At 41.7% G+C, this 27269-nt stretch overlaps 1 protein-coding gene across 1 annotated transcript in view; it reads right to left on the bottom strand.

Annotated features, from left to right (window-relative positions):
- tyw1 (tRNA-yW synthesizing protein 1 homolog) overlaps nt 1-27269 on the bottom strand; it is a 94204-nt gene that overhangs the window by 14311 nt on the left and 52624 nt on the right. Inside the window, exon 14 of the mRNA XM_083773075.1 lies at nt 8093-8203. Coding sequence (XP_083629201.1) covers nt 8093-8203 — 111 coding nt within the window. The remainder of the gene's footprint in view (nt 1-8092; nt 8204-27269) is intronic.

The raw sequence follows: 27269 nt of genomic DNA, 5'->3' as shown, positions 1-27269 counted from the left end.
TCCTTGTGAAGAAACAGGAAACAGACACCATTCGTTGCCATGGTTACCATCATGCAATTGTGTTACCTGTTATTTTGTTTGTACAGTTATATTGCATTGCATCGTGTATGTTTGTGTGACATGTGGATTTCATTAATATGGAAAAAGGAAATACAGCATGACTGTCAAAAATGACATAAACATCCATGGTGTTTATAAATCATTGTGTTAAAAGTTGTTTTGTTTGTGTGGTTTTTCACGGTGGGGTAAATAAAGAGCCCTTGTGAACATCAGTTGGAGCGTTGTCTATTCTGCATCAGATGAAGATTGTTTAGGAGGAGTTTATTTATCACACTTAATTTGGCGCAGCCTCGCGTGAACGCGCATATCGAGGGCAAGTGTGTAGGGTGAGTGTCGAGGAGCTGGTTTCAGAAAGGGGGCAGGTCAGGCTTTCGAAGGCGTTTTTAGAATCTGCCTCAGTCCTATGCCAATGCTTTTATACTTTTACTAAAGTACATTTTGAATTATTTTAATTTAATTAACGTAACAAAGTAGTTCTACATTGCCGTATTGATACTTTTACTTAAGTAACTAAACTGAGTACTTTTTCCACCACTGAAAATGTATCTGTGTACACACATGTGAGGGGGGACGACGACAACGACGACGACAGAGATATCCATTGCTTCTTCACGAAGCAGTCAATACCTATCATCAAGGCTCTCCTCACTGATGTGTACTGTATATACAGTATACGACAGCTGGTTTGTGTGCCTGAAAAAATAATGGCATGATGCATTTTTATTGCGGCGCAACTGTGCCCCATGACTAATCTTTCTTCATGCCTCTCTCGCTCTCTAGAATCTATTTCCCCACCTGGGTGACCATGCGCACCAGATGCAGGATTGGCGATAAATATAAATCAGATAACGGCATCGCTGCAAAACAAACAAATGAAGGGACACGTGACAATAAACTGCAGCATGGGTAGTAATTGTTGTTGCACCACATATATACCGGCTGGTTGATCACAGGACTAATAACTCGTGTTGATGGTGAAGCCTCCGTTTGCAGACCGCGGCACACGCAAACATAAACAGTAGACATTGGCAGGGAGACGGATTAAATAGTACTACAAACACGCTCGGAGGGAGAAGACGAAAACACTTGAATTTTTAAGGAGAGTGGGAAGACAATTTCTCTTTGTGCATGGGGGTTTCTTTATGGAGGACTTAGGGGAGGCAGAAGATGAAAGCTCTGTCAGGATTGGTACATTGTGCAGTGGTGGTACATTGTGTTTCTTGTGGAGAATGTAATTAAAAGCTTGGCTTGCCAATATTTTCCACCACACTCTGATAGCGAGACGACGGATTTTCTCAAGACTATAAACATGGTGCAACTGTTTTTGTGTGCTGCTGCCATCAGCATATCCCCACACGGTTTGCTTTGTTCTGATACAAATTGGTTGTTGTCGTTAACTGTAGAATCAATGAGAGTTCCCTGCTTTTGTCCTCAGAAAAAGAAGAATAAACCCACACACTCATCTGCTTCAGTGCAATTTATTGACAGCGTTTCAAGCCAAGGCTCTTCATCTCGTCAAACTTGGTCGAAACTTGCTCGAAACATTGTCAATAAATGACATTGGAGCAGATGAAAGTGCGGGTTTATTCTTATTTTTCTCACTTTCCAACCCACCACCTGTCCACCTCAATTATACGTGATGTGCGTATTCTATTAGTTTTCCCTGCTTTTGTGCTTGCCAAAAACTATAAATAGCAGAATGTGAAGGCGTTTATCAATCAATATAATGGAACATGTCTCCATAGCCCAAATTGATCAAATCAGAACATACATTTTAAGTAACCACACTATACTTTACATTGGCGGTGACCATGACCATTGAAATACTGTACGTAGATGCAAAGATACAGTCTACCATTCATTGTCAATGGAAGCCAAGAGACATGAAGATAAAAAATATGCATCCAAAGTTTGTAGCTGCTGCAAAAGCTAGTTGGGTTCAGCTTCCAGATGCAAAGCAATAACTGTAGCTGCAAAGACACATGTCACTACGGACGCACGCTTGATGACGCCAACGACCATGACGTCACTACGGACGCACGCTTGATGACGCCAACGACCATGACGTCACTACGGACGCACGCTTCATGACGCCAACGATCATGACGTCACTACGGACGCACGCTTCATGACACCAACGACCATGACGTCACTACGGACGCACGCTTGATGACGCTAACGATCATGACGTCACTACGGACGCACGCTTCATGACGCCAACGATCATGACGTCAGTACGGACGCACGCTTCATGACACCAACGACCATGACGTCACTACGGACGCACGCTTGATGACGCCAACGACCATGACGTCACTACGGACGCACGCTTCATGACGCTAACGACCATGACGTCACTACGGACACACGCTTCATGACGCCAACGACCATGACGTCACTACGGACGCACGCTTGATGACGCTAACGACCATGACGTCACTACGGACGCACGCTTCATGACGCCAACGACCATGACGTCACTACGGACGCACGCTTGATGACGCTAACGACCATGACGTCACTACGGACGCACGCTTGATGACGCTAACGACCATGACGTCACTACGGACGCACGCTTGATGACGCCAACGACCATGACGTCACTACGGACACACGCTTGATGACACTAACGACCATGACGTCACTACGGACGCACGCTTGATGACGCCAACGACCATGACGTCACTACGGACACACGCTTGATGACGCCAACGACCATGACGTCACTACGGACACACGCTTGATGACGCCAACGACCATGACGTCACTACGGACGCACGCTTGATGACGCCAACGACCATGACGTCACTACGGACGCACGCTTGATGACGCTAACGACCATGACGTCACTACGGACGCACGCTTGATGACGCCAACGACCATGACGTCACTACGGACGCACGCTTGATGACGCCAACGACCATGACGTCACTACGGACGCACGCTTGATGACACTAACGACCATGACGTCACTACGGACGCACGCTTGATGACACTAACGACCATGACGTCACTACGGACGCACGCTTGATGACGCCAACGACCATGACGTCACTACGGACACACGCTTGATGACGCCAACGACCATGACGTCACTACGGACGCACGCTTGATGACACTAACGACCATGACGTCACTACGGACGCACGCTTGATGACGCCAACGACCATGACGTCACTACGGACGCACGCTTGATGACGCTAACGACCATGACGTCACTACGGACGCACGCTTGATGACACTAACGACCATGACGTCACTACGGACGCACGCTTGATGACGCCAACGACCATGACGTCACTACGGACGCACGCTTGATGACACTAACGACCATGACGTCACTACGGACGCACGCTTGATGACGCCAACGACCATGCGAACAACAGATTTCACAAAGAGACACATTATGCTGTGATCTTTGCCATGAACCATTGATGAGGACTACTTTGAGAATTGTCTTTTACACTCCTCAATCATACTGTTAGCAGCCAGGCCTTTACACTCCTCTATCATACTGTTAGCAGCCAGGCATAAATTATGTCCAAGTCAATAATTGCCTGAAGTTAAGCAGCCTGAAGGGCTATAGCAGCATAGTGAAGGACAACACAGATCCCAATCAAAGGGGAGAGAGATTGACTCAAGTGGAGGACTGGAGGTCACCCCATGTCAACGAGAGGGTTACATTAATGAGTTTCCAGAGCCAGGACACACATTAGTCCGAGCTGCGAAGCTTGCATTGTTGTGCATTGTAAACCTAGACCCACTGTACTTGGTGCGTCTTGGAAAGCCTTGTCTTCTCTTAAATCTAGGGGGACGGGTTCTAGCGTGCATGCGCGTGCACCGTTCGGTTCCGTACCTGTGCATGCATGTCACAATTTGTTTGGTACCGCGGCGACGGTACTGCGTTCTACGAGCATGACACCACTGCTTGAGATGTTGTGGGACATGATTATTTATGAACAAACTCAATAGCCAAAAACGATTAAAATTATATCCAAACATTTTCCAGAACATTAAGTTAATTCCAAAACTGTTTGGGAAACTTTATTCTTATTTTTTCAAAATAATTGAATGAATTTAATGACGGTGGGAAGTTCCCACGGTGGGAACCCTGAAACAATAATGCTGTCGGACATCTTTATAGGATTTAAATTGGGTTTCATAATGGACAATGTTGCACTGCAGCTACAAATGAGCCTGTGTGCAGTTCACTGACAGGTGTGTGTTGAGCATACATAGATACACGCACTGCCCTTTTATCTGAATTCCCCCCTGGTTCTGTAGGATTTACAGTGAACAAGTCAAGGATCAGCATATACAGTATTTGTCTACCAGGAAAGGCATGCAAGTATAATGGGAGGGAATGCCAATTGAGCTCATTTATTTATATAAACATGTCAGCTCTACAATACATATACAGCATATTGTAGCTGCCACAACTCCATGTGCGCGCCTGTGGCTGTGTGTGCATATACTCTGTACAGTATGTGCATGTCTGTGTGTCTGTGCGTGTGCGCAGATACCGTACAGCAGCGGTTCCCAAACCTTTTTGGCCGTGCACCCCCTGTTACTTCCTGACCTAGCTGACGCACCCCCCCCCCCCCCCCCCCCCTCACATGGAAATATAAATTGCATAAGCTATAGACATACATTTCCTATTTATTCACATATATCCACACGCAGCATAGGCTATATTCTGCATATAGCTACTTGCCATATATTGGCATAATATGATAATATACATATAAAATAAAATAGGGATTCACCGAAAGGGAAATTCTTGGCCGAAACCGAATATAGGAAACAGTTGGCCGAAAACCGAATACCGAATATCAGAATATGATTAATATTATATATCTTTTTTCCTACCATTGCTGTCATGGCCGTACCTTAAAGCTACCTGATTTATGGCAAAAATAAATGGTTATGGCAAAACTTAAATAATAATCACTATTATGGGTCCATAAAACATTTATTCAGCTCTTTTAAATGCATTAATTGCGTACACTATTCGGTGATATATTTTCTGCCTATTCGGGCCGAAACCGAATAGGCCAAAAATGCATTTTTTTGCAGAATATTTTCTGCGGCCGAATATTCGGTGCATCACTCAAATAAAACCATAGCACCACCATTAGCCTCTTCATGTACAGTATATGCGCATGAGTCCATGACCACCTTAGATGGGTATCTCAGTCAGATTACCTGTCCAATCTAATGCTCCCTTACCCTCCCTTAGATGGGTACTGTATCTCAGTCAGATTACCTGTCCAATCTAATGCTCCCTTACCCTCCCTTGCTACCACAGCATTCGTTGTGATATAGAGTTAATTGCTATGTAGCAAAGGGATCGATATAGCCTCCTGCCAGGGACCTTCTATTTGAGTCAATGGTGGTCTAAGGGGAAGGCTTAGAGAGGAAACTAAGTATGGTATGGTGTAGGAATTTGGACCTGTATGTGGCCATACATACAGTACATTGCCAGGCAACACACACACACACACACACACACACACACACACACACACACACACACACACACACACACACACACACCCTTGTAAACAGGTACTCACTGACATTATCAGTAAGCCTCTCTCAGACTATAAATAAATAAATAAAGGGTGTGCTGCAACTCTCAACACAGCCTTCCGTTCTCCACATCAAGGTCTGCATGGCAACCAGATTGTAGCCAACCTTTTGCCCAGTGTTTCGTTCTACCACTCTCAAAGCTGTTGACCTTTGACCTTTTGCCCAGTGTTTCGTTCTACCACTCTCAAAGCTGTTGACCTTTGTGCGGTTTCATTTGGTTCAGTGGTTTTCAACCAGTGGTCCGGGGACCACCAGTGGTCCTTGAGGGGGTTCCAGGTGGTCCTCGGCTAAATGATGGAGAGTTGGTAACCAAATGGACCCTTATTAGATCTTTAATTCTTGAGACTCTCTCTGAGTTACAGACCCATAAGGGTCCATTTGGTTCCTAATTATCAATTAGCTGGGGACCCCCTGGAACCCCTAGGGTTCCCCGGACCCCACTTTGGTATTGGTAACCACTGAGCTAGAGGAGTCAGGACAGAGAGACGAGCATGTGGAGGACCAGTGGACATGGGGAGAGGGACCGATAAGAAGGGGGGCTGGGTTGGGTGGGGTTCACGTGGATGCGCATTAGGGACAGGCCGGGCAGATGGAGGAAGCTGTTCAAACCAATTAGTTAGCGCCCCAGGAGCTGAATAAAAATAGAATACAACCACATTTCAATGATGACTTCAAAAGGTTGGTCTCCCGCATTCCTAGTTCTCTGAAGTGGAGACAATTAATTCTGTTTTTGGGGTAGTTTTTTGAGGAAAACGGTGCAGTTTGTTGTCCAGTACAAACTGCACTGGACAACAAGGCTGGTAACAAATAATAGCCATGGTTGTAATAACAACATGGCTTCCCTGTGGATCTGGAACCAAAACAAACCAAATGTTGATGATGTTGGATCACAGAATGAGTGTTTCTCTATGGAGAATAACATGGGGTCATCTTAAAATCGTCTGATATAAGAATTGTGGTCCAAAAATAAACAAACTGTCTCCGCAATATTGTCTGGGAGGTGTCTCTGTATCGTTTAAGACAGTCAGTCATATTTGATACAGTCTGTTTCTAGCGAAAGTCTAACTAATTCAGCAGCAGTAACATTAGCGTTTTCTCTCAGTCAGTTAATTCTTCATATCCATATGAGTGCAAAACGGCCAGTTTTTATATGAGGTGATCTAAAATCCCCCTATGGGGATTATAATACAAATAAAAAAAGTACATGAACCTGTGGACTCTACCGATATTGACGTCAGACTTCGGTGCTCTTTTGGTGCCATGTTTATTGCATTTTTATTTCTTTTATACTTCCTTTATATATTTTAAACATCCTCCTTATTGGTCCAGTGGTTACCAAGTAGCTGTGCAGAACACACACAAGGGGCGAAAACACAATCTTTGCTCAATCCCAGCCTTCTGTCCGGGTAGAGAAAAAGTATTATTTGTAAGAGCATCAGGTGTAACATCCGTCTCACTTGATGGATAATGATGATGGATATATAATTGATGGACTGTGAAGAACACGCCCAGGAAGATGTTGACACAGATGTTTTGAAATATTTACCTAGCTACTAGCTAGCACCGTGGCGCTGTCAAGCCCATTCAGTCAAAACCATTTCTCCCCATTACATTTCCATTAAAGCTACGTTCAGGCTAATTCAGGATCATTATATAAATGTTACTTGGTAAAGCACTGTGTTCAGGGTATGTGCTGAAGACAGATTTATCTGTGGATGGAGATTTCATTGAGGTGAGCTGTCCTAAATTCATTCATTGCTTAAAACCAGTGCCAGCAGTACTCCTGGCTCATTTGCTCTTGGCAAATAACATTGGCGAGGAGTTTTTAGACAGACATTGCAGCTTTGCACCAATAGAAAGTATGAAGATTCACACTGAATATGTGAGAGCGGCGAATGAACAAATGGTAATAAGCAAGCGTAGAAAAGAATATAGTGCAGTGCAGTATGTGGTAATTCTTTCATTACGTCTGAACCGAGTGGTGCTGTGCTGTACGTGTGTGTGTTAGGCTGCGCAACAGTGACACTTGGTGGTCACACACATACAGATACATGTATACTGTATATACAGACACACATTGCTGCGCATAAGAGTGGCTAGCACCACTCAGAAAGCTCCCAAAACATTGTGTGCATTGTTGGAAGTTTCATGAGTTTCATGAACACTTACCCAGTGGTGGGAAAAGTACTCACGTGTTTTACTTAAGTACAATTATAAATACTGCAATATATAAATACCGTTACGTTACAAGTAAAAGTCTGGAATTTGCCTCCAGAGATGTAGAGGAGTAGAAGTAAAAGTGGATGGAAAATATTCAAGTGAAGTATGGATACCTAAAAATTGTACTTAAGTACAGTACTTAAGTAAATTTACTTAGTTACTTTACACCACTGATTTTGCTGTGTGTGTCTGTGCAACTTTGCATGCTGATCAGACCTACCTTGACTTCTATAAAGTCCGGCTGGCCGATGGCGATTAGCTCAGAGTAGGACAGCATCTCTTCCACGTTCCAAGCCTTCACCAGAGTCAGCCTGTACACCGTCCTCTGCCTCTGCATGCCAGGAGGGATGGGTCGGTGCAGGCGCAAAGTGGAGGCAAAGGAAATGACCATTACAATTTTGCATTTATCAGACACTCTTAATCCAGAGCGAATTACAGTAAGCCAGAACAACACATGGTAATACATCAAATGCATAGAAATAGTCATCAAGGATCAGAAGAAAGCTGAGAACCTAACATCCATCTAACGGTAGAATATCTGTACAATGAAACTATAGTGTATAGTGTACACTATAGAGTGCCATGTCTACAAAAAATACTATCTAAGTTTAGCCTTTGCATAAAGCCTGTAAGGTCAAGTGCTACGAGCCTATAAAATGGAGTCTGAAAAGGTGATTTTTCAGACTACGGCGGAAGATTGGGAGTGAGTCTGCTGTTCTGATTGCAAAACCCGGGAAGGGGTCATACCTATGTTCCCTCAGCCCTATGTTCCCTCAGCCCCGAGGTGCGCTGCGGGTCGGGAGAGGGTTGCGGTTAGGTTTAGGTGTCTGCCCCGGGGGTGCGCTGCGGGTCGGGAGAGGGTTGCGGTTAGGTTTAGGTAACTGCCCCGGGGGAGGTTAGGGTTAGGGTGAGGGAGGAGGTAGGTTGTTGTAGGCTGAGGGAACATAGGGCTGAGGGAACATAGGTACGGTCCCCTTGGGAAGTTCATTCCAAGTTCAGCCAACAGGGAGAATAGTCTGGGATGTACATAGACAGAAGGGGAAGAAGCAAGAAGATAATTAAGTGTGGCGTAGAGGGACGCAGGGAAGGTTTGGAGAGAGGGAAAACGGAGCAGAGAAATCAGTTGTAGATTACTGTACACATAATACTGTATGCTGTTAGAATGCATTAAAGCAATTTAAAACAAAGACTTTGGTGTCTTTGAAAAACGTTTTTATTAAAGTTTTCATGGCATTAATTTTCATTTATTTTAATTTTACGTTTTTCTTTTAGGTTCTATGACCTCAATTACTAACCTGACTCTGCCAGATGGGGGCGGTATTGAGTAACCATGTTCCCCACAATTGTGTGTAGCAAGCTTCTTGGATCTGGCAGTGCCAGGTTACTCAATTACACCCACACAGGCTGAACTTTGAACATTAAGTGGATTTTCTGTGGTTTGGTTTATCTTTTCTGTGTACAGGTACAATCGCTCAACACAAGCTTCACGGGTGCTGAGACTGTACTAGATAAGGATTATCTATTTAAGTCTAAAGGACTTTGATAGATGGTCTAAGTTTCAATTAAATGACCTCAACTCTCCCATCTCTCTATCACAGGTGAGGAAGAGAGAGAAATAGAGGGAGAGAGACAGAGAGAGCAGCTGCTGAATCGGTAACTATTCATCAGAACTGTCTATCTGACATAAACTATGATAAGTCGAATGATGAAATCAGTCACATAATATATGACGTAATATGACAACATCAACCACAGACTACAAACTCTACATGGCAGTGCAATCAATCTTGTCTGTAGTAGCCAGTGTCGTAATTGCAGTGGTCTGCTGGGGGTCAACACATCAACACAAGGCGAGAAGGGACATTAACATACTGAACAAGCTAGTAAGGAAGGATATATACTCTATAGACTGTGACGCTATAGCGTCACAGTCCCGCCCCCTTTCATGACGATGAGCGATTCCCAATGAGACGATTCAAATAGACATTTCAGAAAGTATTTATTTAAAACCTCGGACAAAGGATGGTGACAAATCATGACAAATTTTTTTTGGGGGGGGGGGGGGGCGAACAAATACTAGTGTTGTACTGTACCCTGCCCTGACTGGTCTATTTACGTATTTACTTTTCCCGACTGGTGGTCTCTCTAGCAGTATGCCCATTTTGTCGCGCAATCGTCATTGTGTATTGGCTGCCGCTGCATGCTTGCCTCTCGCTGCAATGACCATTCTGACCATACGCCCCAAATAATAATAATAATAATACTTTATACGTCCCGGCGGCGCCACTGACATGAATCACCACACCGTGTAGAGCTCATGATCCCGATAGAGTACAACGATTCTGGAGTACCGAGTTGGTGTTGGCTAGACCGCACTTTTGCAATGCATCGCATCAAATCACCTCAAAATAGTAACAAAGCTCTGATATGGTCATTTCAGTCAATCACGTTAAACACCCTTTGGGAGGCAACGCCGTGTAATGTTAACAGTGTTGCAAGATTAAGTTGAGCCTATTCACAATACACTTGTTTCTTCACCAAAACTGAGTTGTCATGTACATGTAAATGACAGCAGGACATGCATAATGGATAGTTATATATAGCAGGTACAGTAGAACAAAAAGGTAAAAGGTTGAGTTGTACTCTGAGATAGTTTGAGGTGAACTACCCATGTATGCCTACTGTGTTTATGGCAACTTCAGCGAACATACCACCAGGGATTAAAACACAGACCCAAAGAATGCTTGATACTTCTCAAATAGGCTACATCTCAACTTAGAACACAGAACTGTAATTGACTACTGCACAACCTGTCTCTGATTTTGTAAAAGTAAAATATTAACCACTACATTGCTACGTATTCTGCATGGCCTGCTGTTATTTACATGGAAAAATGCCCATGTGCACCTTATTGTAAGTTTGTGTTCAAAAGGGTATTTCATTGGGCAAAAAAAAGTTTGGCTCTGAATGTGTAGATTAAAAGATATGTGTATATTAAAATACAAGTCAAAAGAAAAATATAATAGTAGGAGTTGCTGTAACTGCAACCACCCCAGTTATTATATGGACAGCTATACAACACAGTACACCATTTGAAGTTGAAAGTTCCTACTATTCTGCATGTCTGCAAGTTACATTTGCATTACATTTAAAAAACCCAACAACACTGTCTGAATGGGTCTCTCTCACCTTCCTCTTGCACAACCACTGAGATAGATTGGACAATAGAAGCCTGAAATTATCATGAACAAACTGGATTCCTATAAACCACAGATATAAATTCAACAACTCATCCCAATTTGAATATGTTTTAAAAACCAAGACAAAAACACAAGTCACAACTAACTAAATGCAATGAAAGAATAAAGTCTACCTGGTAGTTTGTTTTCCAAGACACAAACAAACCCCCTGAAATATATTATGAACACAGTATTCATAAATAGTACACTAACACCAGCCTTCACATCTAGACTTTGTACACAGCCTACTGTATATTAGTGTACACTGTAAACAATAAATGCACAAATAAAGTTGCAATGTACTTTCAGTTTCAGTTCAATTGGTTTCACTTTAGTACATACACTTTTAGTACTAGAGGGTACCAATATACATTGGGGTCCAGAGATAGAAATGGGGATCACATAGCCTAATTCAGGTCAAACCGGGGGTCCTTGAAATGAAAATGATTAAAAATCGCTAGGGCCGTACAAATCATCTCTTATGGGTGCCCTTGGCATATATTGTCTAATGGGGGTCCACATGCTAATGAGTGTACAACAGGACTGTTGTTTCAACAGCCATCAATCTGCACAGACCACACTGCTTTGCATTACAATGAATGCTAGGTGTTGATGGGCTGGTTCACCATTTTCTGGTGTAAATGTCGTCAAAGAGGACATTTCATCTACCCTCTATTAGGGGAAAGAAAAGTGTAGTAATTATTTATGCTGGTACAAATCTTATGTTCTCTAGTGGTCGAAGTAGTCCTCTGAGACAAATCTAATATACACCAGGTCTACAGCTCAAATTACAGTGAAACAAAGAATATGATTGAGATTTTTTTTTATTTTATATTGAGACTTGTTTATTTCTACAGCATAATGTTGATGTGGCATGTTCCACAAAGACAATACAGTATATAACAACAGAATCATAATAATAAAACATGTAGGGTCAGATGTAATGAAGCAGAAAGAAATAATGTAGATAGATTCTTGCAATAGGGGAAAATCAAAAAGGGACTCTAACAGACTCAAACACAAGTCACCACCACACGCAAAAAGTTACTTAACAGTATGTTAAGTTTACTTCCAATTAATCAACACCACAAGGAAACAGTTTAAATCCAGCGTTTACTTGTGAACTTCTACATAATTTGAGCGAATGAAAGCTTTTCCACATAAATCACAATGAAAGTGTTTCTCTCAAGTGTGAATTATTTTGTGTCTTTTTAGGTTGGCCTTCAGAGAAAAGTTTTGTCCACACTGATCACATCCATAGGGTTTCTCTCCAGTGTGAATACTCTGGTGTCTTTTAAGGTTGGTCAATTGAGAGAAGTGTTGTCCACAATGATCGCACCCATAGGGTTTCTCTCCCATGTGAATTCTCTGGTGGCTTTTAAGGTTGGCCAAATTAGAGAAGTGTTGTTCACACTGATCACATCCATAGGCTTTCTCTCCAGTGTGAATTCTCTGGTGGTTTTTAAGGGTAGTCATTTGAGAGAAGTGTTGTTCACACTGATCACATCCATAGGGTTTCTCTCCAGTGTGAACTCTCTGGTGGACTTTAAGGCTAGACATTTGAGAGAAGTGTTGTCCACATTGATCACATCCATAGGGTTTCTCTCCAGTGTGAATTCGCTGGTGGATTTTAAGGGTAGACATTTGAGAGAAGTGTTGTTCACACTGATCACATCCATAGGGTTTCTCTCCAGTGTGAACTCTCTGGTGGACTTTAAGGCTAGACATTTGAGAGAAGTGTTGTCCACACTGATCACACCCATGAGGTTTCTCTCCAGTGTGTATTCTTTGGTGGCTTTTAAGGCCATTCATTGCAGAGAAGTGTTGTCCACACTGATCACACCCATAAGGTTTCTCTCCAGTATGACTTCTCTGGTGGCATTTAAGGCTAGATATGTAAGAGAAGTGTTGTCCACACTGATCACATCCATAGGGTTTCTCTCCAGTGTGAATTCGCTGGTGGATTTTAAGGCTAGACATTTCAGAGAAGTGTTGTCCACACTGATCACATCCATGAGGTTTCTCTCCAGTGTGAACTCTCTGGTGGATTTTAAGGCTAGACATTTGAGAGAAGTGTTGTCCACACTGATCACACACAATGAGCTTCTTTCCGGTGTGAATTCGCTGGTGTATTTTAAGTTTGTTAATGCTAGGGAAGTGTTTTCCACACTGATCACAGCATTGGTGTTTTTTCTTTGCCAAGCTTCTTTGTTCATTCACCTCTGGTAGGTCAGGGCAATCAGACTGATGAGACACTGGATTGGAAACAAATACAAAGATTGTTGATAGGTAGAAAGACAGCACTTTGTGGACTTAAAAGTAGATGTTGCAACAAATCCCTATGTAGCCAATGAACAATGGCTCTAAAAATGTTAATACATTGCATGACTAAAAATATAGGAATTAAGTGGTTACTTAATACTTAAGTAATACTAGACTTATTTAAAAGAAACATTCCAAAGGTCAAATTACATTGAAACACAGTATAAGATTCAGAATTAATAATAATAAAATGACTAAAATTGACAATATTTAGGGGAAAGAAAACAGAACACGGGGGTTGAAAAGGGAGGTAGAGTAACATACCAAGGTCTTTGGGTTCCTCCTGTTCAGCAGAAATGTCCTTGGTGGAGTCAAGAGAGTTCATTTTCAGCTGAAGTCTGGAGTCCAGAGTCACATCTGATCATAAATGATTGATATCCCGGAGCGGGAGCAGACAAGGTCTTCTTATACCAGATAGTTTGAGGTGGAGCCACTAACTGCTTTGATATGATTGGTCAAAGAGAACAATAGAACTACCTCTCCACAATACTGACCTCGCCCCCCCTTCCTCCCCCAGATATGCTAAATGGTAAATGGTAAATGGTGCATTTATATAGCGCCTTTATCCAAGGCGCTTTACATAGATTGTGCATTACATTCACCCATTCATACACCGATTGCGGCGGAAGCCATGCAAGGTACCAACCAGCACATCGGGAGCAATTTGGGGTTCAGTGTCTTGCCCAAGGACACTTCGACATGTAGACAGGAGGAGCCGGGATTCGAACCGCCGACCCATGGATCATTGGACGACCTGCTCTACCTCCTGAGCCACAGTCGCCCTCAATCGTATGCTCAATTGATCCAAAGAGAGAGAAATATAAGGACATAAAGGTACATATGGACAGTAAGACATATGAATGTGCAATAAGTTATAGACATTTAGGAACTGTAGAAACCACTTAAGCAGCAATAGTAACAATGCCTACTGCACCTCTAACATTACGAGGGTTATTATCTACTAAAGGGCATGTCATGTTACTGACTGAAATTGTCATGAACAAACTGGACTCCTATAAAGCATAGATAAAAAACAACTCTTGCCTTTGAATATTTATTAAAAATATAGATAAAAACACAATGAAATGTATAAAGTCATACCATTTTTGACATGAACTGTCTGCCACCCACCCCCTGAAAATTGCGAAGAACACACTTCATAAATAGTACACTAACACCAGCTTTCACATTATGACATTTACTAATTGTTTATTGTATTTGTATGTTTTATGTGGACCCCAGGAAGACTTAAAAAAAATGTAACCAGTAAAAAACACAGTGAGACTGCGTCTCTTTTACAAGTGGGAGCTGGCCAAGAGTCACCAAAGTCCTAATATTTTAGTAGTAGGGCAAAATACACGAAATCTAAACAGACATAATATATAGGCATGAACATAGTTACATAGCTAGTACCTATCCAAATAGATGCAGATGTTGGACTGTACATCTAAGATGATCCGTTTGAAACTTCTCAAGGGAACTTCCAAAGCCAATTTTAGTCTGGAATGGTCGTTCCACGACCAAGGGCCAAAGAAGGCCAGACATGTTTTACCCCCCTCGGATTTGAATGCTGGTACTACACACTGTAGCCAAGCATTTGACCTGAGGTTGAGAGCATTTTGGACCAATTCGAATTTGGACGAAGACGGCAGTTTACCAAGAATGGCTTTGTAAATGAAAATATGCCAATGTTGCAGCCTGCGAGAGAACCAACCGACTGCAGCATACAACATGCAGTGTTCTGAAAGGTGATTTAGTTATGAATCTCAAGGTGGAGGAGCAGGCAAACCTATTAACAACAACATGCTCTTTATTAACTCTTTAGCAGATTTGGGTCCAATCACTTTGGTTGCTAGTTTCTGCTATGGCAGATTGCACTTTTTAAATGATTTATTGAAAATTCTCTGTTGTGAATCCAAGACACAAACTGCCACCCACCCCCTGAAATGTGGACCCCAGGAAGACTACTGCCATATGGCACCAGCCAACGTGGACCCTTAATAAAATAAAATAAAATCTAGACTTTGTACATAGCCTACTCCCTACTGTATGTATTATTTAACCGTGCAATTAAAATATACAACAATGAAGTTGCAATGTACGTCCAATCGTTACATTTATTTCACGTTTGTACCTAGAAAACAGTGGTCTGGTTCTGTAGTGTAGATAGACTGTTGTTTTGTACAGAACAGCCATCCGTCTTCATAGATCTGGCCAGACTTTGCATTTCAATACATCCTAGGTGTCGATGGGCTGGTTCACTATTTGCATCCTGGGTGATCAAAAGTGGCATATCATAATACAGGTAAATGTCCTCTAAGAGTAGGACAATCATCTTCACCTCTAATAGGGGAAAGAAAGGATGTCCAATCTGCTTAAACCTTTTGTTCTGTAAGCATGTCATTACTAAAATGTATAGGGCCAGTGCATTAGGGAGGAGTTTCACTCAGAACGGGTTATTCTGGTTGCCATTTTTCTGCCTACCAGTAGGCTAGTAGGCTATAGTAGTAGGCTGCTAGGCTTTCCAGCCTCACTGTGACATATACCATTGTATACAATTAAATAAACACTGTATGGTTTGGGTGTCAGATGACAAAATAACATAACCTTGATCCACAACAGTAATGGGTCCGTTTTTATACTCTAACTTGTCCATTCCACCGTCAGAATTATGCTTCCATTGTAGTCTTGCAGTGTGTTGACTGTATGGTTTATTTGATTTGGGTGTCAGCTGACAAAATAAGTAAATAACATAACCTTCAACACATGTATGCTCTACACTGTCCTCAAACGAGCATGACAGTGTAATCAAAATAATAATGGTCAGATCGCATACAGACAGATTATTTATTTACTGCAGAGAAAATGCATGTTTGACTGACCACTCGTCACTCTTGTTGTGTTTTCCCCCTCTCCCTGGTTCCATAAGGATATGTCCACATGTCTTCTCTTAAGTAAGATGTAAACATTAAGAACTGTTGACGTGAGGGGAGGGGAGGCGACTATCATTTTCCAAATATAGACAAGAAAACTTACGAACTACAGACTGGCAGCCAAGTAGCCTAGCATCCTACTGGCCTACGTGTAGGCACAAAGATGGCGCCCAAAAGCCAAAATCCTACCAAACTCGTCACTATGCTCCCCCCTATAGACTAAAGTAGCTTCTGAAACACTCCATCAACAAAGTGACACATTTATTTAACAGGAATTTCACTTTATGTATTTTGAAGTCTCATAAAGGAATGGGAGACCACTCTGACTTTGACAAGTAAAACATGAACCATTATATATATCATTGCTGTTCTGCAGGTCCTGCAGTTATTTACATGTAGAATGAAGCTTAAAGAGAAGTCCACGTAACAATGTTTAACGCATGCAATACTGTTCAGATCACAGTACAGTATCTCACTGTGCCCCCCCCCCCATGTTGAAGATGTGCTTTTGATTGTTACCTTATTTATATAAAAGTGTAGAGGGACAGAAAACTGAGGCAGAGATCCAGGGAGACATAAGAAAGAAAGAAAGTTACTATGTTTACCCAGGGTAACTGGACTAAGCTCAATAACTTGTTTACAGCCAGGCCCTGCTCATAGAACATTTCATGGTAGGGGTTCAATGCCTTGTTCAAGGGCACTTCAACGGTGGTAATTTTAACGTGCCGGTCCGGGGATACGAACAAGCGACCTTCCAATATCAAGACCACTCTGCAAACCATTCGGCAACTGCTGCCCACATGTGAGAAATTACACCGGACACCTACTGTGCTTTTATTATGGGACCAATTCCTAAGTGACTTCTTGGTATTGTATTAGTCTGTTTTTTCTTCTTCTTCTCCTTCCAACAAAAATAGCAGTTCTGGCTTAACCGTGTCTGCTTTTGTAATGGTAGAGTGAGGATGCGAAGCCCATAACCACGGATGGCACGGATAATCTATCAAAGTCATGTTTGCTTTAGATGGTCTTTAAAATGACCTGATCTCCCATCTCTCTATCACAGGTGAGGGAGAGAAACAGATAGCAGCTGTAACTATTCATCAGAACCGTCTATCTGACATAACAGACGATGATAAATATAATGATGAAATCAGTCACATAATAATATATGACATAATATGTCAACATCAACCACAGACTACAAACTCTACATGGCAGTGGAATCAATCTTGTCTGTAGTAGCCAGTGTCTTAACCCATTGAGACCTGAGACCAGATTCTACAAATGTCTTCTAAATCATGCATGGCGGCCAGGGGGCCACATGCAGCCCTCACCTTCACTTATTGCGGCCCACAATCAGTTACATTTCGAAACATGACCCGCTTTAATTACTTCAGTCTATATTGGTAGCTGAATGACTGGTTATTGTCCTTTTTAATGTCCAATGTATTTGCATTTAAGTTCATAAAGTTAACATAAGTATAACTAAGTGCATTTGAAATAAAAGCAAAAATAGCTCAAAACGTGCCGCAGTGTGATGCGTTTTGAGCTTGTAGATCTGCTATTTTTTGCTACGACAGAAATGGCCCTCTGGAGTGAGCGTGGAAATATAGTGGCCCTCTTCATCTTCAAAGTTCTAATGACCGTTTAAAAAAATAATAATTTCATGTGAAGGACCCCAGAAATTATATGTAATTGGCCGTCGACTCCCATGTGAAAATATGTTGTTCCAGGCAGGGACCCCCAGAAGCAAAGATATTAGTTAAAAAACGTTTGCTGTGAAAGAATAATAGTCAAAGATTTTTCCAAATAGCAGATCTGCAAGATTATATTGCAGCACTCGGTACAGTGATAGATCTGCTATTTTTCAACAGCTAAAGTTTAAAATAATGGTTAAAGTGGTTGAAAGCTAAAGCGATAGGACTTCCGGTTATGACGCCAGCAGGATAGCAGCATAGTGAGGGAGCTCCCGACCAGAAATTGACAGAGAGCCCCACAAACAGTGAAATTATCGTTCAAACTTTAATCTAAAATAACGAGAGAGGGGCAGAAATGTCTAACAACAAAGGCATTAAGAAAAAACCCACCAAAACTCCGAACAAACACGGCGGAGGCGAGAGAAGCCACAGCAGTTCTCCGGAGCAGCACGAGAGGCAAGATGGCGGCGCCCGCACAGAGGAAAAGAATACAGACTTGGCTACAGTCCTCAGAGAACTACGGGACTTCAGACGAGATAACAGAAGCCAACTCGAAGATATTAAAGAAGAAATCAAGAAAACAAACACAAGAATGGATGAAGCAGAGGGTCGAATCACAAAGGCGGAGGAAAGAATCCAGAACACAGAGGACGTCACGTCGGAGATGCTAAAGCTGTTAGCTCAATTTGACACCAAAATGATTGACCAAGATTGTCGCTCCCGACGCGAATCTGTCCGTATATATGGGGTCTCAGAAGGGAAAGAAAGTGACTCCACATCAATGAACGATTTCGTGGAAAAACTACTACAAGAGGGGCTGGGATTGCCGAACACAGAGCCCCTCCACATACAGAGATCACATCGCTCCCTAGGCCCCAAACCACCGACAGACGCCCCACCAAGATCTATCGTGGCCAAATTCCTTAGTTTCAAAACCAAAGAAATGGTGCTCAGAACGGCGTGGCAGAAAAAAGGCTTCACGTGGAAGGACAACAGAATTAATCTAGACCAAGACCACCCCCCACGTGTTCTTCAGAAGCGTCGAGATTATGCAGAAGCACGCCATTTATTGAAGGACCGAAGCATATCATTTAAAACTCTCCATCCAGCCCGTTTAAGAGTGGACTACAGCGAGGGAACCAAGATCTACGACACGGCGGAGGAGGCAACACAAGACATGGCGAAGAGAGGCTTCTCTATCACTGTGATTCAAACCCCGGGGACACTGATGGAACAACTGAGACAACTGACATGGCAGAAGAACACCCGACGTGGGGACGGACGAGCACTCCGGCCGAGATACAACGCGAGTTACAAAGACAAGCTGCAGACTTTCAAAAGAAGAGGGACAACACCACCACCACCCGAAGATGCAGAGGCCAGAGGACAGGACACTGATAAGTAACAGTTAGTGAGATGAGAACGTGATGAATGCACGGTTTAGAAATGACACTGGGAATGGTGAGTCCAATTTAAAGTCAAAATATGTTTTCTTCTTTTTGGTTTAGGAAAAACAGGGTAAATAATTCGTATGCATATATATTTACCTAGCCTAAGGGTTTACTAAAGGATAAAATACTAATAGGTCGGGAAGCAAAAACATGAGACCTAACTATGTTGTTAATTTTAAGGCCCCCCCCTGCCAGCCTAGAGAGGGGGGGTTACCCTTGTTGAGCTGGTGTAGGGTCACACGAGGGACCTCTACCTTGAAGTCTAGAGATGCACTTTTCATTTTATTTTATATTTTTCTTCTTGTATGTTTTTTTGTATATTTGCAGCTTGTTTGGGCAACTAGGGAGATGCTTTTCACTTACATGTTGAATATGCAGGGCATAACCTAAATGCAGGATATAAAGATAGTTTCATTTAATGTAAATGGTTTAATTAATCCAATTAAGAGAGGAAGGATACTTTCGAAATTGAGGAAGGACAAGGTACAAATAGCATATTTACAAGAGACCCACCTCAATGATACAGAGCACGCCAAATTGAACAAGTCAGGTTTCAAATATGTATACTCATCTTCTTACAAGTCCGGTCCCAGGAGAGGAGTAGCCATACTGATCTCACACACAGTCAATTATGAACACATATCAGAGGTTAAAGACAAGGAAGGCAGATTTGTATTGATAATAGGGAAAATAGAGGGGACCATAGTAAGTTTACTGAATGTGTATGCCCCTCCAGGAAGCGACTGGTCATTCTACAAACAAATATTCGATATAATGGTGACAAAATCACAGGGCATCCTCATCAATGCTGCTGATTATAATTTTCGATTAATACCACATTTGGATGCTTCTGGAGGCAATCCGGAACCCAAACCCATAGCCAAGAAAGCAACTGCATTGATGAAGGAAGTAGGAATAATAGATGTTTGGAGAGAAATGTACCCGACCAGCCGAGACTACACTCATTATAGTGCTCCACATTCGGTATATTCTAGGATAGACTATTTCTTCGTTCTCAATAGAGACTTTCACAAAATAAAGCACTGTAGCATAGGCCCGATAGCTCTGTCAGACCATAGCCCTATTTACATGACTATATGCCTTAATGGAAAACCGAGGTCCACGCTATGGAGATTTAATTCAAGTATTTTAAATAATCCAACAACTAAAGCTGAACTAAAAAAAGACATAGAAACATATCTTGAGCTGAATGACAATGGTGAAGTAACACCGTCAGTGCTCTGGGACGCCCTTAAGGCTGTGATGAGAGGCAAAATTATTTCCATCACTGCCCAAGCCAAGAAACTGAGGAGACAACTGACACATGATTTGGAAATTAAATTGAAACACCTACAAAGAAATCATGCCAATAGCCTGGACCTCGGGGTAAAGCGGGAGATGAAGGAAATAAGGAACAATTTGGAGGATTTGGGGACACAGGAAATAAAAAAGAAAATGCTGTTCACCAAGCAACGCTATTATGAGGTGGGAGGAAAGTCAATGCGACTACTAGCTTACAAATTGAGAAAGCAACAAGCAGACAATACCATTTTAAAAATAAAGAATCCTGAATCTGGTGTAATAGAGACTAGCCAGGAGAAAATAAAAGAGAGTTTTAACACTTTTTACAAGAAATTATACTCCCAACCACAAACTAATAACGAACCTCAGGTTGACTCTTTTCTTGCGTCTCTTGACCTGCCTACTGTCACGGAAAACCAAAACAAAGATTTAATAGCCAGAATAACAATAGAAGAAATAGAAGCAGCGATTTCCAGGCTGAAGGGAGGCAAATCGCCAGGTACAGACGGCTTCACGGCTGAGTGGTATAAGGGTTTGAGAGAGGATTTGGTACCCGTTCTATTAAGAGCCTTTAACTGGGTAATGCAGACAGGGGAGACACCGTCTTCCTGGAAGGAAGCAATAATCTCAGTTATTCCGAAAGAAGGAAAGGATAAAGTCGAGTGTAACAGTTACAGACCCATCAGTTTATTAAATTTAGATTATAAATTATTCACGTCCATATTGGCACAAAGATTAGATGAGATTTTAATTTGTATCATTTCAAAAGCGCAAACAGGTTTCATTCGCCAAAGGCAAACACAAGATAATATCAAAAGAACTCTACACATTGTTAGCCAAATAGTCCAGAGTGGAGAGGAGGCAGCTTTACTAAGCCTTGATGCCCATAAAGCCTATGATTCAGTATTTTGGAGCTTCCTATTCAAGGTATTAAAGAAGTTCGGGTTTCATAAGTCTATTATCAAGACATTCCAGGCGTTATATAAAAATCCATCTGCTAGAATAAAAATTAATGGTGACTTGACGGAATCTTTTACTCTGGAACGTGGTGTCAGACAGGGCTGCAGCGCTTCTTGCAGCCTCTTCGCAATTTTCATTGAACCATTAAGTCAAATGATAAGACAAAATAGAAATATTAAAGGTGTAAACATGGCAGACGGTGAACACAAGTTGGCATTATTCGCAGATGATTTATTAATATATTCAACACAGCCCACACAATCGATTCCAACTCTAATGGAGGGACTAGAGAAATACGGATCTTTTTCAGGCTACAAGCTCAATATTGAAAAGACCCAGGTTATCACTTTTAACTATAATCCACCTGAGACTATGTTGGGGAAATACGACCTAAAATGGGACGCAGACTCGATACGGTACCTGGGAATTGTCCTGCCTAAAGTTTTATCTAAAATAACAGATCTTAATTATGGCCCCCTGAATGATAAAATAAAAGACGATCTGGCGCGTTGGAGCCTCGTCCCTTTTTTGAGTCTTAGTTCCAGGATAGACTCGGTCAAAATGAACATCCTACCAAGGTTATTGTACTTATTCCAATCCCTCCCAGTCGAGGTGACAACCAACCAATTTAAAGAATGGGACAAATTAATATCCAGGTTCATATGGCAGGGGAGGCGACCCAGAGTTAGATATAAAACTTTACAATTAAAAAGGGGAGCAGGGGGACTGGGCCTCCCCTGTCTATTTGACTACTACTGTGCCGCTCAATTGAGGACTCTTGTGTACTGGTGTACGCCTTCATATTCAGCAAGGTGGAAAGACATTGAGGCAGCATGGGCTCGGGAGGTACCACTAGCCGCCATAATTGGGGATGATAGGTTAATAAAAAATATGAAAGATAGAAATAACCCCTGGATTAATACAGCATTAAAGATTTGGCAAGAAACACTGAAAAAACGTGACCTCAAAAATGGTGCCAGAATGCTGAGATGGTGTGCGTACGACACGGAATTTATTCCAAACAGAACTGATTGTCGATTTAGGGGTTGGATCTCTAAAGGTATAACCAATTACTACACTTTTGTACACAAGGGGGCACTCAAGAGCTTTGAATCTGTTCAGAAGAAACATGGCTTGGATAAGAGTGATTTTTACAGGTTTCTACAGCTTCGACACTATATAAATCAGACTCTGAGCGGTGCCTTGTTTTTGGAGTCTTCAGACCTCATGAGGGTGTTCTTGTCGGCAGGAGACTCTCCTACATGCAGTAGGATTATCTCTAGACTGTATAATGGTCTCCAGCAGAACACAACTGAAAATACGATATATGTCAAAGAAAAATGGGAAAGAGAAGGGAATTTTACCATAACTGAAGAAGAATGGGAGAAAACTTGCAATTCGCTTTGGGAGTCAACATGTTCAAACATGTGGAGAGAATTTAATTGGAAAAATCATATACGGTATTTTATAACACCTCTGCAAAAGAGATATAGAGGTACAGGAGTAGACTGCTGGAGATCATGCAATCACAATGCAGCGAACCATTTTCATGTGTTTTGGGAATGTCCAGTTCTAGATACATTTTGGAAGGAAATACATGATCATTTGGAAGCTGTGTTTGGGATCATCATCCCCTTTCAGTTCGATACATTATACCTAGGTAACCTCCCATATGACTCATTTGATGCTAATGATAGAAAATTAATTCTGACCCTCCTGGTCGCTAGCAAGAAGGCTATCACTAGAAAGTGGCTGCAGCCACAACCACCCACAGTAGAAGAATGGATCGAGATAATCCATGACATATACAAGATGGAAAAATTGACATACTCACTCAGATCACAGGAAGAAAAGTTCCTCTGGATCTGGATTAAATGGACTGAATATATTGCACCTGTCCGATCAGACTTTTGCTGAATAGGTAGTTTGTCATCACTCATCCTGTGCCTCTTCCTACTTTTGTTTCTATTTATTTTTTCACTCTCTTTTCTTTTATTGTATCTTGCCGAATGTATGACCCTGTTTTTGTTTCCAAATAAGTGTATTGTAAGTTTGTGAAAGCTCCCCCTTTCCCTGCAAAGCTGCCCAGATGTTTTTGATTTTTGTTTTTGTCTGTTTTTGTTTTTTGTTTTTTCTTGTCTGCTTTTTGTTTTCGTCCTTTACAAAAAAAAGAGAAAATGTAATTTTGGTCACCATTGAGCACATAGGAAACATATCTATATATTTATATATTATATGCAATTGTTATTCACTTGATCATATGTTGTGAAGATGTTCATAATACTTGCAAACGATGACCAAAATAAAAACATAATTTCAAAAAAAAAAAGAAAGCTAAAGCGATACAGATGTGTTCAATATCTCATAGGGGATTCACACTGAGACGGACTGAATCCGTTTCATTGGAACCGTTTCCGAATACGGTTGCCTGGTCCCCGATGGCCATGATTCACATTGCCCGAGATTCAACAGCGCACCCGGGTACACTTGCATAACACACTTTAATCCTCCTGATGACGGTGTGCTTGATGGCTGGCGCGCACGGACACTGACCATCAACTGTGCGACATTGTCTCAAATACATCCAGACACACTGAATTGCATTGCCTCTTTGGCTTTTTGCCGTTATACTACTTCACTGTCAGCCTGCCTGCTATTCACTGTGTCAGTCAGTTCTGTGCTCCAGTGTATTAGTTTGCTATGGATTCTACTTTAGCATTATTATTATTTTGTTTTACTACAGGGAGGTGAGGTGAGGTGTATCAAGCATGCTCTACTATAAAATTCAACAACGCATCAGCAATGGAGGCCACTTGGAGGAGAGAGACAAGGAGAATGTGGTCCAAAGGGGAGCAGTCAGAGAAGTGAAAGTCGATCCGTCAATAATATGGAGGTGGAGACAGAGTCCACCATGAGGAATAAAGGGGTGGTCCGTAGAGAGAAATGGGTCAGGAGAATCCGAAAATAGATGAATATAGAGGGAGAGAATGGAAGAGATGGTGTGAGGCTTAATTCACTGAAAAACGTTTCATTTTGAGAAATGAGAACTTGGCACACGGCAATCCACAATACATGCAATTGTTAAGCTGTATAAAGGATGGGCATTTTTACGATAACACTGTAATGACAGCATCTTCTACACAAAATCACACATAATAAATTATGTTGGAATTGCCTTTGTTATCACTCTGGTTTGGGGTACGAGTTCCGCTTCCCTGGACGCTTGGCTGGCATAATGAGCCTGATGGCCTCTATCCAAACCAAGCAGGTTTGGTGTTATCCAGAAACATTGAACTAAAAATACAGCCGTGCAAGGCTGCCATGTGGTGTTCAGAAAGTTCTATTTTTAACGACAAACATTTCATAACCATTCATCCTCACTCCAATTACTTTAACTGGTGTAATTAATTTTACAAATCTAACTCAAATTAGCAACAGTGATGTTTTCTTTTATATTGCTGTAATTTCTTTTAAGTTTCTATATCAGTGGAGCTCAAACCCTTTCATATCAAGGACCTCCAGAATGATCTGTATTTGGCCACACAAAATATTTTGTTCCAGTGACCCCCCCACGCCCTTAGAAGCAAATATTTGAGTTAGAAATAGCAGATCTACAAGCTTGTATATCTGCTATAATAAAATAGTATAAGTATAAAATAATTGTTAATCTGGTTAAACGCTAAGGTGACACAGATGCGTTCCAGGTCTTAACTGTGATTACCCTGAGATGCCAAGTCAAAACAACTCTTGTTGAGTGCTAATGAGTTTGTCCATTGTTTTACCAATGTATTATAGACAGGAGGTAACAAGCTCATTACATACATATGGCAATGAAATAAGCTACCTCTGAAAGGTTGTTAAGCCCCGATGTGCCTGTGTGAGGTTTTTCACTCCCTTTGGCTTAGCTTTCGAGGAAACAGGATAACGTGGAGAATCGATTTACACCCGTTGCCTGTTGGGCAGAAAGCAGGCGATGTTAATGCTCATACCTTCTGCCAACAAATGGGATATATAATACCTTGGAGGGAAATGGCTGCAAAAAATTAAGTAGGATGAATTGAGGACACGGGTCACAGAATTAGATCCACTAACCAAATAGATGACTTGGTCTGAAGGAAAACGTCAAAATGATTACAGCTTGACGGACGAATGGACGGATAGACGAACGAACGTACATCATACTAAAAAGGCCCTACGTTTTAGTCGACTAAATCAACCGTATATTTAGTCGACTAAAACTAGACTAACACTAAAACATTACAGGTGCAATGAAACTCGCGCTGTGCTTTGCACCATTTGGTGCTGGGCATACGATAGGTCCCTCAAGTCTTGTTACTTCAAAATACCTTAGAATTAATTATACTGCTGCCCAATTAATAACAACAGCGAACTGAATACATTATGAAACAACATACTGAGTACATATGTACCGATTTGCATGTTGTAATATAAAACAAATTGGCCTCCTCATAAAAAGCTGATCTGACAAATGTAGAGTTGAGGTTTTTCCTTGGCCTGTAGGGAGTGTGTGCAAAGTTTCACGTCGATGGGTCCAGTTATAGGTAAAACACAAATTATAGCAGCACTACGAGGTTGATTTGAACATTTTAAAGGGTAATATTTCTCCCATGGCCTAGTAGCAATGTTCGTGCAGTTTCATAATTCCAGGCATTTTGTTCAAAACGGACTGGAATATGAAAAATCAGACAGATCTGTCTTGTTCACATGACTATATAGAGATACTGTGTACTGATTTGCGTGATGTTTGGACAAAATCTGTAGGAGTAATATAAAAAGATGTCTCCTGGTGGTGCTACAACAGGCCGATGTGAACAAATGTGGGCCATCCCGGGAGTGTGTGTGCACAGTTTTACGTCGATCAGGCCAATGGTGCCGGAGATTAGCTGTTCACAGGCGGACAGGAGGCAAAAACAAAATCTCGGCCAAACACCTCCGGCCTAAAGTTACACAAATCTTTGACACATCAGATTTCTCCAGGTGAAAGACGTGACAGAAATTGCACCAAGGGGTATTCATCACATCCCCAGGCATCATGCTACCCCAGAACGCAATAAGGCTCTTCCATTTGATAAAATACTTTGTGACAAGCTGACAGAAAAAAACATTGGCGTAAACATAGAAAACACAATGATAAAAAGAACAAGAAAGAATGAAATCATCAACCAATTAATCATAGTCTAATGAACTTAATTACAGGGGGGGAAAATATCCTTATGCAATTATATTATATATATAATGACTCCCGTTTGGGAGGACACAATCTTGCTCTGTGAATACAACAGCTTTTGTTTACAGTGATGCTGTAAAAAGAGTCAAATACAGAACAATTACTTGAGACAATGACAGTTCCGACACCAATATCTGATACCAATATCAGTATCAGAAGTGCTTCTGATGCTACTGTAACACCCGGGATTCGAACTTGGGCCTCCCGTCCAACATCTTAACCACTGACTAGACCAAAGGGATATC

This window comes from Protomyctophum parallelum (genome assembly GCF_964188405.1).
Source record: "Protomyctophum parallelum genome assembly, chromosome: 9".
NCBI lineage: Eukaryota > Metazoa > Chordata > Actinopteri > Myctophiformes > Myctophidae > Protomyctophum > Protomyctophum parallelum.
Note: the sequence above shows the minus strand (reverse complement) of the source record. Positions and strands in the feature narration are given on the sequence as shown.